Below are 14,185 nucleotides of genomic sequence, written 5' to 3'. Positions count from 1 at the left end.
AACTGAAATTCACAGTAAAAAGGTGTACTATTTGTAAGTTTTGTGTGATATGAGCATTTACAAAGTGAAGCCACAACGAGGCAGCTGGGTCTCTGTGTCTTCCTGCTGGCAAAAGAGAGCTGACTGCCTGCGCATACTGAGTCTGCTCCTCTGGGGCTGGTCTAGGAAGAATTCTGCACAGCCTGTTCACTTAGATAGATTCTTTTCTTTATCCCTGTATCTCCAGCTTCTTTCCTCTGAGTATAGAGAAGGTGTCTCTCAAATGAGGGTCTTAGGATCTGCTTCTCAGAGGAAAATGAAAGGTGAGATGGGACTTCTTTCTCTGCTCCCGCTGGTCTTTTGAATGCCAAGACACTGCACTGGGAGGTGTGCCCTGAACTATCAATACTAGGGGTGAGGGCTAGTTCCCTCAGTGCATTTGCTGCTGGAACTGGATTCTGAAAGAACAGGGGAAGCCCAAAGTCCAACGTGCTCAAACACAGAACTTGAAAGACCTGCCTGAATCTTGGCCCTTGTTATCTAACTCTAATTCACTATGTTTTCATGGAAGTCACTAGAGGTACAGTCCCAGATGAGAGAGCTAACCATGGCAGCTCTTACAAATGAAAGGATTTAATTGGACATGTTCACATTTTCTGAGGTTCAGCACATTATCATCATGGTGGGGAGCATAATGTCAAGCAGACAGGCGTAGAGCTGGAGAAGTAGCCAAGAGTTCTATATCTGGATCCACAGGCAGCAGAGAGAGAGAAACCTCTACCCCAGAGACACACTTCCTCCAACAAGGCCACACCTCCAAATCCTTCTCAAGTAATGCCATTCTTTAATGACTAAGCATTCAAATAGAAGAACCTATAGAGGCCATTCTTATTCAAACCACCACAGACCCCAAGCCAGCTTTAGAAGCCATAGTACAGTCCTCCCAAAAGGGTTTCCACTCTTTTAAGAAGGTTTGTGACTGAACAAAAAGAGAAAACGTTTTTTTTTTTTTTTTTTTTTTCCACCAGAAAGTGTTCTCTGTGTTAACATTCCCTGTGTGACTGTAACATGACTCTACACCCGTCATCATTTCCCCAACAGAACCTCCCTGGGAATTTCTACCTGACTTTAGATATACTGACAGGTCTCACTCAGTCACCTTGGGATTTTTTATTTGCCCTTTTTTCTGTCAGACATTAGAGTGAGTTTCAGTTTTGTTCCCTCTGTACCCTTCACTGAAGCCTTTGTACTTTTTATGCCCTGCTCCCAGCAGTGTCTGAAGGAAAGCCTTTGTGTCATTGGCTTGCCTCTAGTCAGAATCTCTTGTGTTTTCAAAAGAACTGACTTCATTGGAATAGATCCTGGGACACTCTGTTTAGATCGTTGGGACCTCTCTATCATGAATTGACTTATCGATCTTGTTTAACTAAGTCCCTGGGACTAGTGCCTTTAGCCTTGCTTCCGCCTCCATATCTTTTCAGAAAATCCTTTTGAAGGATTCTAGAAAGGTGTAAGACTGTGATCTGAGAAGTATTACATGCCGTCTTCTTAAAAGCATTCTGCCTCATCCTTAGGATTAGATCATGGGAAAATGATGGATGGATGGGTAGATGGATGGATGGGTAGATGGATGGATGGGTAGATGGATGGATGGATGGATGGATGATTAGATGAGCGAATGGGTGGATAAATGGACCACACATTGGTGGGTAAATATTAGATGTGTTCGTCAGAGTTCTTTAGAGGAACAAAGCTGAAATTTACACACACACACACACACACACACACACATATATTACAGACACAGGTTACAGGCTGTGTTTCACCGAGTCTAACAATCAACAGAAGGCCCAAGAATCCAATAGTTGTTCAGTCCACAAGGCTGGATATCTCATCTGGTCTTCAGTACATGCTAGAATCCCGAAGAAGTAGGCTCTAGTGCCAATGAACAAATATACTTGCTACAAGATTGAAAGCAAGCAGCCAAAGGAAGCACGCGTCCTTCTTCCATAGTCTTTGTACAGGCTTCAGAAGAAAGTATAGCCCAGATCAAAGGTATATCTTTTCACCTTAAAAGATCCAGATTAGTAGTGGCTTTTCCCATTTCAAATAACTAATTAAGAAAAAAAATCCCATTTTTGGATTCTAGTTTGTTTCCATGTAGCCAAGTTGACAACCAAGAATAACCATCAGTTCGGCAAATGATGCAAAGATGGCGGAGGTGGTCAGATCAATTAGGATGTCGACTGGATAGATAATGGATGAATTGAAAGAGAAATGAGGTTGAAAAACAATGTTAATCTTCTATTTTTTGTAATACCGTTGCCATTTAATTTACTATAATTGCTGTTAAGTTCTTGAAACTGAACACACCTTCTGCAGAAAACAGCAAGTCGTGTAATCTATTTTCTGCCTCCTACAGAATAGGGACTCTAAAATATTGTCATTGCCATTCTGACTCAGGGTCTATGCTGTAAATAAAAGAAACCATATAATGTAGGCATTCCTTGATTTCAGCGGGGATGTCTCCTGATGAAGCTGCTGTAAGTTGGAAATACAGTGTCTCAGGGATACACTTCATACAGCTCACATCCTCGTCTTCATAGCTTAGCACCGTAGCACAAGGTGTTTCCCTTACAATCTATAGCAAATGGGAAGCTGTGGCATGCCTCTACTGCCCTGCATGGGAAGAAAGAGGGTTGCTAAGCCAACATATGGCACCCATCTGTCATCCCAGCACTTGGAAGGTAGAGGCAGAAGGATCAAGAGCTCAGGCCAGCCTGGGCTACCTAACAAACACCTGTCTCAGAAAAGTATCTTATTGCACATTGCTAAGTCCAAGGGTGTGGGGGAAATCAAAATTTAAAATTGAAAGTATAGTTTCTCATGAATGCTTCTTGTTGCACCACAATAAAGCTAATTAAGATGAGATATCATAAGTCAGAGACTCCATTCACAAAGACTGCGTCAGCACATAACATATTGATCCTAACCAGGTGTGTGCAGAAACTCGCAGAAGTATTCTTCCTGGCCTAAGCATGTGGTTGAAATGTCTACTCTGATAAAATTATCTAGGCCGTCATCCCACACTTTGGGTAGGAGTGGGCAATGTGCTCCTGGCTGTAGTCTCTACTGGCAGACCCCGCCCTGCATTTTCAAAGTTAGACTGTATCTCATAAGACATTCTAATTCGTTATCTCATGTGTTTGTGAGCCAGTACTAGACAGTGTATCACTTGAGACTGCAGTGTATAGGTAAGAGAGGTGAGCTTGCAGAGAGTAAGTGACCTCAGCCGGGAAGAGGCAAAGCTAAGTTTCATCCAGTATCTGAACTCAGTGTCTGCCTCCCAGCACTGCTCCCTGACCATTAGCCTGACCGTGACACAACTCTGAACAACATTGTCTTACATTCATACTGTTCTGTTCACATGCCAGGCACTAGCTGTGATCTTCCAGTGCATGAGATGTATCTAGGTGACCGAGGGAGTGAGTTTTTTAATAGTTTCAGTTGAATTAAGTTTAAGGACCCAGGACTACTTGGATCACTGACACAGTCTCTGAAGAGGTGTCGTACTAATCTAGGAGAGGAGGAAGCAGCTGAGACGTGTTCTTGATTGTTTCCATGATTATGAAATGTCACACACCATTCCATCCTTTAGAAGAGTTGAGCTCTGCTTCTGATCACTCACCAGTCTAGGTGGCTTGTCTCATTATAGCTCATTGGAAAACACTGAAATGAGACACAACCCCTAAAATAAAATAAAATCAAGCAGAGTGTCTTCATTAGGGATTCATCGATGTGAAGAGACACCATGGCCATGGCAACCCTCGTAAAGGAAACTATTTAATTGGGGCTGGCTTACAGGTGCAGAGGCTTAGTCCATTATCGTCATGGCAGGAAGCATGGCAACGTGCAGGCAGACAAGGTAGAGAGGTCTATATCTTGATCCACAGGCAGTAGAAGGAGACTACACACTAGGCCTAGCTTGAGCATATTGAGATCTCAGTGCTCACCCACCCCCACAGTGACACACTTCCTCCAACAAGGCCACAACTACTCTAACAAGGCCACATTTCCTAATTGTGCAATTCCCTATAGGCCAAGCATTCAAACATATGAGTCTATGGGGACCATGCCTATTCAAACCACTACACAGAATGATACTAAAAACCTGTAAGCCAGCTGTGGCCAGATAAGACCACAGGTGGCTGTGCTGGTGCTGACTAAGCTATTCCTCGTCTCCCTGCTGCTGCTGTCCTACAAGGTGTCCGTGAAAATGAAGGGTTAAAAAGCAGGGTTGGTGGGCAGGAGAGAACAGAGCCTCAGGGTTGTGTTGTTGGCTGGTTTTCAAGACAAGGTCTTGCGTTGCAGTCCTGAGGAGCTCAATCTCCCAATCTTCCTGTCTTGGCTTTCAGGGTACTAGGGTTCCAGGCAGTGCCAGCGTGCTCCGCTGGAGTGTATGTGTCAAAGGTGGGAAAGCGGGGAATAATTTCTCATCGAGGGAACTGAGAGCAAAGGAACAATAAGAAATAAGAGACTGCGAGCCAAGAAACCTATAGAGTATGGGCGACACTATAAATACCCTAGATGAAGGCATAATAAATGACATGTGATTCATGGCGTGGACAAGTTACAACTGAAAAGTACTTTCAAAGAGGAAGGAAATTGAGGGTGTTAACAAAACTGGAGTACGGGGCTTCGGTGAAAAGCAGGTTCACGGTCCATGCTTGCCTGGAATGCTTGAGGTATGGGTTTAGGGTGTGACTCAGTGGTGCTCTATAGCATGTCAGGCCTTGGGTTCATCCCAGCACTGAAAAAGGCAAAGCAAAACACACATGCAAAAGATCTGCATGTGTATCTCTTACCTTAGACCAATTAGAGACAGAGTGATACAAAGTTTAATCAAATTCTGAAATACTGAGAACCCAGGGTACAGACAAGTCACGGGCCAGTCCTAGTCCACCACCAGGCTGTAAATAAATTTCCATTTAACACAGTTGCAGACACAGTGTTCACTTGAGTGCACTCTGGTGCAAAGGCAGGTGCTCAGAGCGACTAGCCAGAGGCTTTGGTGAGTTGCCAGGCAAAGCCTATGAAAACCAGCATGGCTGGAGGCAAAGGCCTGGAAAGACCTTGGTGTTAGCCTTGTGCTGTCCACACTCCTGCCTCAGCTTCCCTGAAGAGCCACATATTGCTCAGTAGGTGCCTTTCCCTTTATTTCTCAGTGATGAATGTGGAATCCAAGAGATGCTAGGCAAGCCTGTGCCCTTGAGCTCTAACACAGCCATAGTGTATTCTCTGCCCACAGAACTAGACTGAAAATGGAGCAATCCAATCTAAGAGGGCTTGGGTAGCTAACAGGAAAACACTCTCTGGCTTTGTTTTGGGGAGGGTCTCATGTATCCCAACCTAGTTTCCAACTCCATTTGAAGCTGAGGATACATTTGGACTCCCACGCTCCTGCTTCTATATCCCAAGTGCTGTACATTTATTTATGTACATATTACAGCTCTGCATCACCACGCCCTCTTTATGTGCTACCCGGGGATCAAATCCAGGGCTTCATACCTGGTAGGCAAGTACACCCCCAACAGTAACATATCACCAATGCCCTAAGAAGAAATAAATAAATAAAAACAAAAGTCATTTTTAAAAAAGCTAGATGTGCCTTTTAAAAACAACCTGCTCTGCTCCAGTGTAGGTGAGATTTTGCATGCGGTGGTCATGTCGGTGCATTTGAACCTGGAGGAGCTTAAAGTTCAGGGAGTGTGGGGTGAGTAGCTGTGAGCAAGGCTGCCTGTGTGCACTCAGACACGGTTCTTTCTTCAGGAAACTCTCTGGCTCCGACATGTTCGCCGAGCGTGATTCATGGCGTTTCACTCAGGATTGTCCAGTGGGTAATTGCTGCTTCAAAACCAGAGAAACAGATGTAGACCCTGAACTCTGGCTATAAATTCCTGTTTTATGATTATGGTTTTCAAATGTGCTGTGTCACACTGACAAATACACAGTGACTCTCAAACAAAATGAATTTGACTCTCAAAATTTTGGGGTTTTTTTTGTTTTTGTGTTTGTTTTTGCTTGTTGTTCATTAGACCATTGATCAAACAGAACATAAAAGAGGCGCTCCATGTTAAAATAGGAGCCCCACGAAGGGGTATTGGAAAGGTTCTTTCTGCCTATGTAAGTCAGATTTAAAGTGAAGTCACTCATTTACACTTCATCGTGAACGAATTAGCTCAGGTTTTACTTTCTACCATATTCATTAGTGGCTATCATACATTATCATACATGAACATATACTTTACGTATATGTTCATATACACGTATACGTGTATAAAAATATACACACACACACACACACACATATATATATGTATTTCTATACATGTATATGTGCATAGAAATAAAGTGCAATCCTTATTTTTATTTAAAAGAAGACTTTAGGGAAGAATAGTGTTTTCAAAAGGTGGGAGAAGGAGATTTACTGACAAAAAAAAATGAAAAGAAATGTGGCTAACTCAAGTCTGCTTTTGAATTAGCACTTCCTAATAGCCTCAATCCCTGCCACTGGTGTAATTAATTCATGATGAGAAATGATTCACTGACTAGTGAGTCCCATTGCATTATAAGGAGTCCATAATATCCCATCCACACAGATTTAAATACTGATCAAGTTCATTTCCCTACAATTAAAAGAATCTCGAAGTGATTATAAATCTAAATTATCCTTGTGCAAAGAAAGAAATTCCCCAGTCGCAGGCAGGCAGGCACACACACCACACCACAAACACAAAGAGCCTTGCTAGAGACTATATCCCAGCCAAGCAACTGCTACTGTGGGGAGTTCAGCTGTGTTCCCTTGCAAAAGGATAATCCTAGTTGGGCTTCTTGATTGTTAATACGCCCCACCTTGTGGAAGCAGGGAAGGTCCTAACATCCTCCCCACCACCTGTTGTGTGCAACTCTTGCCCTAACTGCCCATGGCCTGTGGACGGGCTTAAAGAGAGAGGGGTGTGGCCTCCATTTACATAGCTGTGGGGAACCTATGAAATACAGAAAATCTGTATATCAGCCGAGATGACAGCTTCCCCAAGAGAGTCTAGTTGGGGAGGGATCACCCACACCCATGTAAGTGACCTCTCACCTGTGCTTTGTGAGGAATCCCAGTAAACTCCAAGTTCCCCAGAGTAACCTCTGGTAGAACTAACGTCTGTTTGTCCTTGGAAACTTAAGTTTAGGAGAAAGGTTAGACATTGCCTGGTTCTCCTGAAGAAAAGAGATTTTAGCAGCACACAGGCACACAGACGTTGTGGAAGACATTGTGGTGCCTGCCCTTCTAGATGGGGCCGGCAATGCTAAGAATCTGGGCTCATCCTCTCTTTCCTGTGACCACTGCCTCCGTGCACTTGGGGACCACTAAGATCAGCAAGGAAATAAGTGCAGCAGCCTCCTGGAGAGAGGACACCTGAGACACAGCTATCTGCCCTGGTGACAAGCCTTCTCACCTCTAACTTCCATGATACTTCAGTTCCTTTCCCCTCTCTCCATACCTTTTCTTCCATCTCCAGTACTGGGTGTTGGTGTTCATGACTCTGTTTCCAGGGATCAGAAGACCTAATGGAAGCATTCCAGCCCAGTAAGTCTTCTTGAGCCAAGCAGAAAGTCGCACATAGCCCAGCGTTTTTTTGTATCTTTACAACTGTTCAGTTGTGGTGGGTTAAGTGGTCGTTTTGCAAATTCCCATGTGCTCCCTCACTTTGGATGAGTGTTGTCTTTGTAGTTGATAAATTTCTAGTAATAAACCCGTTACAAAATGGATGGCTACAGAAAGGAGAGCAAAGCGGTGTGCATTTTCAGTGAGAGCTCTCCCTTCTAGCATGCTAAGCTTCCTAAGCTGCGGGTGTAGGATACCTTCTTAGGGACACTCTGCCTCCATGAGGGAGTGTGCTGCATGCTCCCATCCTATGCCAGGATAGCTGAGCAGCAGCTATCTAGTAATCGCAGCATTTCAGCAGGGTGGGTGTCCCTGACAGGCTCCCCAATGTGTTGGTGTCCATCCCTCCCAGCACTGCCCACAAAGGAGGACGAGAGGCTCAGCTTCCCTGCTTATGTCCTTGCCAACCTTCTATGGGAGAATTCCTAGGGAGGCAGAGAAGGAAGCCTGGGTCTGGCTCCACTGCACCTTCTTTCCTGTGTCCTTTCTGCATCCAGCAGGAGAAGCTGGAAACTAGCTGCAGGTGCTTTCCTTTTAAAAGTGCTGGCTGCCTGGCTGTATCTATACCAATTGCCTCTGGGTTTTTGACAACAACTAAAAAACTCTGCTTCTTCCTCTGGGCTGAGTCGGTGTAACCAGTTTAAAAAAAAAAAAAAAAAAAAGGAAAAGAGAAATCCTCTTATCTGAAAATTGGTTTAAAAAAAAAAAAACAGGTGTGATTGGACAGGGGTGGTCTGAGCAAAGCCTAGTTTTCAGAATTATAAACCCTTATACTTAGCAGGTTCTCAAAAATATGAATTATTTTTTCATATTGGGAATATGAAAAAATATGTGGGAACCTGTGCCTGATGACGAGGCCACCAATACACTCCCTGTGCATGGACTGTGGGTTGGTGGGATTCAGAGGGAGCACAGGTCTACTGACCTCTGAACCCTGTAGCCTCAAGCAGGTCTGGGTGTCCCTGGCAACAGTTTTACAGCTGGAAACAGGAGGCTGAGACACTAATATTCCTTCTGTGTATTAAATGAGAAGTCACAGGTAGTTCTTTTCATCCTGTGGATGGAATACAGATGAGAAAACAGAGTCCTAGGAAAAATCAGTATTTTCCAAGACACACAGATAGCAGAGTTACTGTTTTTACCAACCAGCAAAACAGAATCTAAAATTCTCTCATTCATTCTATCTCTCTCTCTCTCTCTCTCTCTCTCTCTCTCTCTCTCTCTCTCTCTCTCTCACACACACACACACACACACACACACACACACACACACACACACCACCTCGGTCTCTGTGCTCTGCCTCTCACTTTCTGTGTTTGTGAGAGAGCGATTGGCAATGGTGGAAGGGATGTGGGGCGGGAGATAGAAGAGAAAGGAGAGAAAAGAAACAGGAGTCTGGTGCAGTAACTAATCTGTAACTGCTCCAGGTGTTTCAGTCTGCAGGGGATTTTTAAATCTAAGTAGATCCCGGAAGGGACTTTTCTCCCCCCTCGGGAGCCAGGACAACCCGTTCAGCGAGCTCCGCTAGAGCCTACAAGAGTGAGAAAAAGGGAGGAACAAAGTAAAATAATAATAATAAAGACGATGAAGAAGGAATAAGAAGACCGTAGGCGCAATGGAAAGTTTCCCGACCCGAGAGGCTTCCTTCTGCGAGCGGTGGCGGGGCTCCTGATGGGCAGGCAGTTCGGGGCTTGCCGAGTGCTTTTACAGGAGTGGAAAGATACCTAAGTTGCAAGGGCTTGGCCAGGCACAGCGGAGCAGGGAGGAATTTCAGAGGCGGGCTGCGGGCGAGGGTCTCCCAGCCAGGGCCGGGCAGATGAAAAGGCGCAAACCGCAGCCGCGCTCCCGCTCCTCCCTGCGCTCCTGGCATTGTTTGCACGCTGAGCCGTGGGGAGCACCGCGCGGCTGGCCGCGGCCTCGCTGGCTGCCGGCTCTTGCAGGGCTGCTGGGAGTTTTTAAGCGCTGTGAGAATCCTGGGAGTTGGTGATGTCAGACTGGTTGGGTCATTTGAAGGTTAGCAGCCCGGGAAGGGTTCACCGAAAGTTCACTCGCATATATTAGGCAATTCAATCTTTCATTCCGTGTGACAGAAGTGGTAGGAAGTGAGCTGCTCCGAGGCAGGAGGGTCTATTCTTTGCCAAAGGGGGGGACCAGAGTTCCCGTGCGCCGCGGCCGCAGGACTGGGATGCCGAGGACGCGAGCCACCCGGGCAGGGCGCGTCTGGGCACCGGCGGGGTAGGACCCGCGCGCTCCCGGAGGCCTGCGCGGGCGTCGCCTGGAAGGGAGAACTTGGGATCGGTGCGGGAACCCCCGCCCCGGCTGGATCGGCCGAGCGAGCCTGGAAAATGGTAAATGATCATTTGGATCAATTACAGGCTTTTAGCTGGCTTGTCTGTCATAATTCATGATTCGGGGCTGGGAAAAAGACCAACAGCCTACGTGCCAAAAAAGGGGCAGAGTTTGATGGAGTTCGTGGACTTTTCTGTGCGGCTCGCCTCCACACCTAGAGGATAAGCACTTTTGCAGAGCGCGGTGCGGAGAGATCATGTTTGACTGTATGGATGTTCTGTCAGTGAGTCCCGGGCAGATCCTGGATTTCTACACCGCGAGCCCGTCCTCCTGCATGCTGCAGGAAAAGGCTCTCAAAGCCTGCCTCAGTGGATTCACCCAGGCCGAATGGCAGCACCGGCATACTGCTCAATGTAGGTTTATTATTTTTTTTTTCCTTTCTTTTACCAAGAAAAAAAAAATATCTCTCTTGCATGCAATAAAGACACTGGAATAAAGTGCAATGGTGGCAAGACAAAGGGTTTAGTGATTTAATGCTTGAAGGGGTGTGATAGGCTGCCATGCATACGGATTCCATCTCTGCTGAAATTCCCTCATAGAGGTTTTCTTGAAACGTCTCCTGCGCCTTTGCTCTTCCTTACCACCCTGTTCTTTCCTGAAGATAGGTGGTTTTATTATTATTATTATTATTATTATTATTATTATTATTTATATATGTACGGAAGGAAGGGGAAAACAGAAGGTAACCACGGACTTTGAAACATTCTTCAAGTAGTGCAATCTGACACTCCGTGCAATTTGTGTAAAGGGTAGAGAGGGGATTTAACTTGGTCCGGATTAGCCAGGAGCTCAGTGACACTTCCCCCTTATGTATTTCAACTGTGCAAAGTAATTAAAATATGACATGGTCCCTTCAAGGAATGCAACCTTGTGAAGGCAGTTGATGCGGAGTTCATAGTGCACAGGGCAGGATGGCACAGGACGCTGCCTCCCTCGTTCCCTTTGCCTAGCAAAGGCAATATGTCTTAGAGGTGACCCCACTGCCACCTCTCCAAGTCACTTTGTTGGCCTAAGAAGTTGCTGTTTTGCTAGGGAACTCCCCGCCACCAACACCCCTCGAGCTGACCATTCGTTATTTCCACATCTTACAATTCAGTCAGGAGGCTGGACTTCAGTTAAAGGAAAAGAAGTCTAAAATGAGGTAGCTTCATTTTCAAAAACAATATTGACTGTTTGGTTATCTGATGCTGACATGGTGCTTCGGCTCCATCGGTCAACAGTAGCTCGGCTGAAGGCCTGAGAAATGACCAGGAGTCCTGGGAAATCTTACAGAGCCGGCTGTGGTGGGAGCCTGCAGGATGCTTCGCCACCCTGACAGTGATTTGGATAAATGGCTCCTCCATCTATCAAAATGTTTTTAGTACTTGATTTGACAATTCATTGGAGCATTAGCCTGAAAATGACATTTTAAATCTTTGTTTTCAAAGAGGTCAAAGTTTAACTGGGAGAAATTGAGTTTTCCTAACAACATGGTGGCTTGTCTAAAGAGAGGGGCAAAAGGCAAAGTAGCGGAGGGGGCAGGGGCAGCATGTCAGCGGACTCTCTGAAACTTTTTCTTAGGAAAGAGGACAGGAAAAAGAAAAGACTTACTTCTTGGGCCAGAAAATCAACAGGTTTGGAGCTGGAAAATCAATAACTATTGGATGCCAAGGGCCTGGCCATCCAACTTAATATTCATAGAGTCCCAGGCAGGCACAGAGAATATCGCTCCAGGAAATGCCTTAATAGTCAGCGGCTCCCCAGATGCCCTGTCCTCTTTGTTACTCATTTTCTTTTTGGAAAAGGCAAAGAAACTTAGCGTTAGAAAATATTTTCCACTCACTAGAAGGTCCTCAAGCCCTCCTTTCCATAGCAATTAAATCTATGTGAACATTCTAGTTAGGATTCCGGGGAACTCGGCACTGGAAAACTTTGACTTGTTGGAGAGGATTGTTCTGAAACATTTTTAGTAGAAAGAAGAACTGTCTTGGAAAGAGGCTCTCCGTGGAGCAGATTTACTTGTAGAAATTCTCCCTTTTGCAATTAGCCTTCCTAACTTGCCTATTAGGTTGCAAAGAGTGGAGGGAAAAGCTTTGTTTGTTCTTGAACAAGTTAAACAAGGGATTTGCTTTATCTGGGGAGAGCGGGTGCTGAATGTGTCACTCGCCTAGGGCGAGCTGATAAGCAAAAACTGTTGATAACAGCAAGGTTTAGCTAATCAAAGAAACCTGCATTAGACAGAGTAAATAAAAGCATTTGACAAAAGGGTTTCAGAAATTCCAGTGTCTTGTTTTTGTAAGCAGTCAGCTCACTGTAGTCAGCGTCAGCTAGGGTTTCTATTCATACTCCAACTTGGAGCTGTACGAGTTGAGTCAAGTGTCAATATTGCCTGTACCCTGCAGACCAGCTCAGACTGGCTCAGTTGTCCACAAACCACTGAATCCCAGTTCTTTCTGTTGATTCCAGAGATTAAGGATAACTAAAACATTCTTTAAAAGAAAAATTCTAGTAAGTAGCTGTGTCTTACAGTGTTGGGGCTTTTGAAATGAAAGCCCTGGGAACCAACCACCTTTGCATAAGTAGCAGCTTAAATCCTGTGGACTTAGTTTTCCATTTTACCTAATGGCTGTTTTGAAAAGGTGCTGCTACTCAACTTTGCTCTTAATACAGAAGAAACAGCAGGCAGAGAGGAAAGAAAGCCTGGGGCTGAATTCCACAAAAGTACAAAACTACCTCCGACATTGTAAGCTTATTTAGGTTGTGTGTGGTGTGTGTGTGTGTGTGTGCATGTCTGTGTGTGTATCTTTCTGCACACATGTGTGTCTGTCTGTCTGTGTGTGTTTAAAACCTTTGAACATAATGCCTCCAGAACCTCACTTTGTCAAGTGTTAGAATACTCTCTTTTTTTCCTTTTAATTTTAAAGACAGAAAATTGATATGCCAGCCAGCTGTTGGTTGTAGCAGGGCCTGTGGACTGTTTGGTATAAATTTTGGAAATCAGGATTAGGGGCCACTAAGGGAATGTGGTGTAAGTAACCGAAAGGCGGCCCTGGAAGGCTCCATCCGGGTCACCAAATGTCTATTCAGATGCCTCCCGGATTCTCTTGTTTTTAGGTAACTCCAGATATTTTCTGCATTCATTGCTTTATGGGCACAGGATAAATCTCAACATTTTTTGATCTAAATATAGTTGCTTTTGATGAAGTTAAAAGAGTGTGGCAACATCTTAGACCCTTTCCTCATGTTCTCCCTTTTCCACACATCAAAAGAGGGGAGAAAAAAAGTCTTTTTGAATAGGGTTTTGCCTATCAGAAGAAATTATTTATAAAAAGAACAGTAGCAATGTGTGATTAAGGAAGAAAAGTTCCCCTGGTAGAGCCTTGTGCTCCCTATTTGAAGCATTAAGCAGACAGAATCCAAGTCCTCTCCTAGTGAGCTATAACTTGAGGTCAAAGTGGCAAAATCAAAGTCTTCTCAATGAGACTCAATGAAGACCGACAGCTGCCATGTGCACTGAGTGGTGTTTTTGAATAAATATTTCAGTGAAAAGGGCCAATTGTTTTTCTAAAGTAGGACATAATTTTCTGCTGCTCAGGCACATGACTCAGTAAGTAACAGCATCAGAAAGAAGAGAATAACGGGGAGACTTCTGAAATCTCAGAGAGAGTGCACCACAGGGTCACTCCGAAAACAAAAGATGAGCAAAGTTTTCTCTCCCAGTCGAGAGAGAGAGAGAGAGAGAGAGAGAGAGAGAGAGAGAGAGAGAGAGAGAGAAGAGAGAGCACATTGGGGTGGGGGATAATAGAATTCTGTCAGTTTCCAGACAAATGGGTAAGTTTGCAAATTAGGACAGGGCAAACAGAAGAGCAGTGATTAAATTTTATTGCCAGAAAGGGGTGAATTCCAAAATCCAAGACAAAGTCCTGGGAGGGGCGGCCCCCTGGATTTACTTAACCTTTAACTGTTAGTTTGGAGCGGATTCACAGCTCTGGTTTGGATCGACTGTCCAGTAGGAACAGAAAGCCCTGGTGTGGGATGCGACCTTGTCTTCTCTTAATAGCTAAGGGACCACAGTGCCAGCTTCTGCTGGGTTAGTCTGAATGAGGGTTTCCTTCTCATTTTGGACCATCCAGACCAGCAAGGATCGTCCTGGTTTTACA

At 44.9% G+C, this 14,185-nt stretch overlaps 1 protein-coding gene across 2 annotated transcripts in view; it reads left to right on the top strand.

The window, feature by feature from the left end:
* Positions 1-14,185, top strand: part of Rarb (retinoic acid receptor beta) — a 337,428-nt gene that overhangs the window by 193,862 nt on the left and 129,381 nt on the right. Inside the window, exon 1 of one of the 2 annotated variants that reach the window (XM_034498164.2) lies at positions 9,682-10,399. The exons of the other annotated variant lie outside the window; for it this stretch is intronic. Within the exon in view, the coding sequence (XP_034354055.1) occupies positions 10,243-10,399 (157 nt within the window). The 5' untranslated portion in view covers positions 9,682-10,242. Of the gene's footprint in view, positions 1-9,681; positions 10,400-14,185 lie in introns of those variants that run through there. 2 annotated transcript variants of the gene reach the window in all.

This window comes from Arvicanthis niloticus, chromosome 3 (assembly GCF_011762505.2).
Source record: "Arvicanthis niloticus isolate mArvNil1 chromosome 3, mArvNil1.pat.X, whole genome shotgun sequence".
In the NCBI taxonomy this organism is placed as follows: domain Eukaryota; kingdom Metazoa; phylum Chordata; class Mammalia; order Rodentia; family Muridae; genus Arvicanthis; species Arvicanthis niloticus.
Note: the sequence above shows the minus strand (reverse complement) of the source record. Positions and strands in the feature narration are given on the sequence as shown.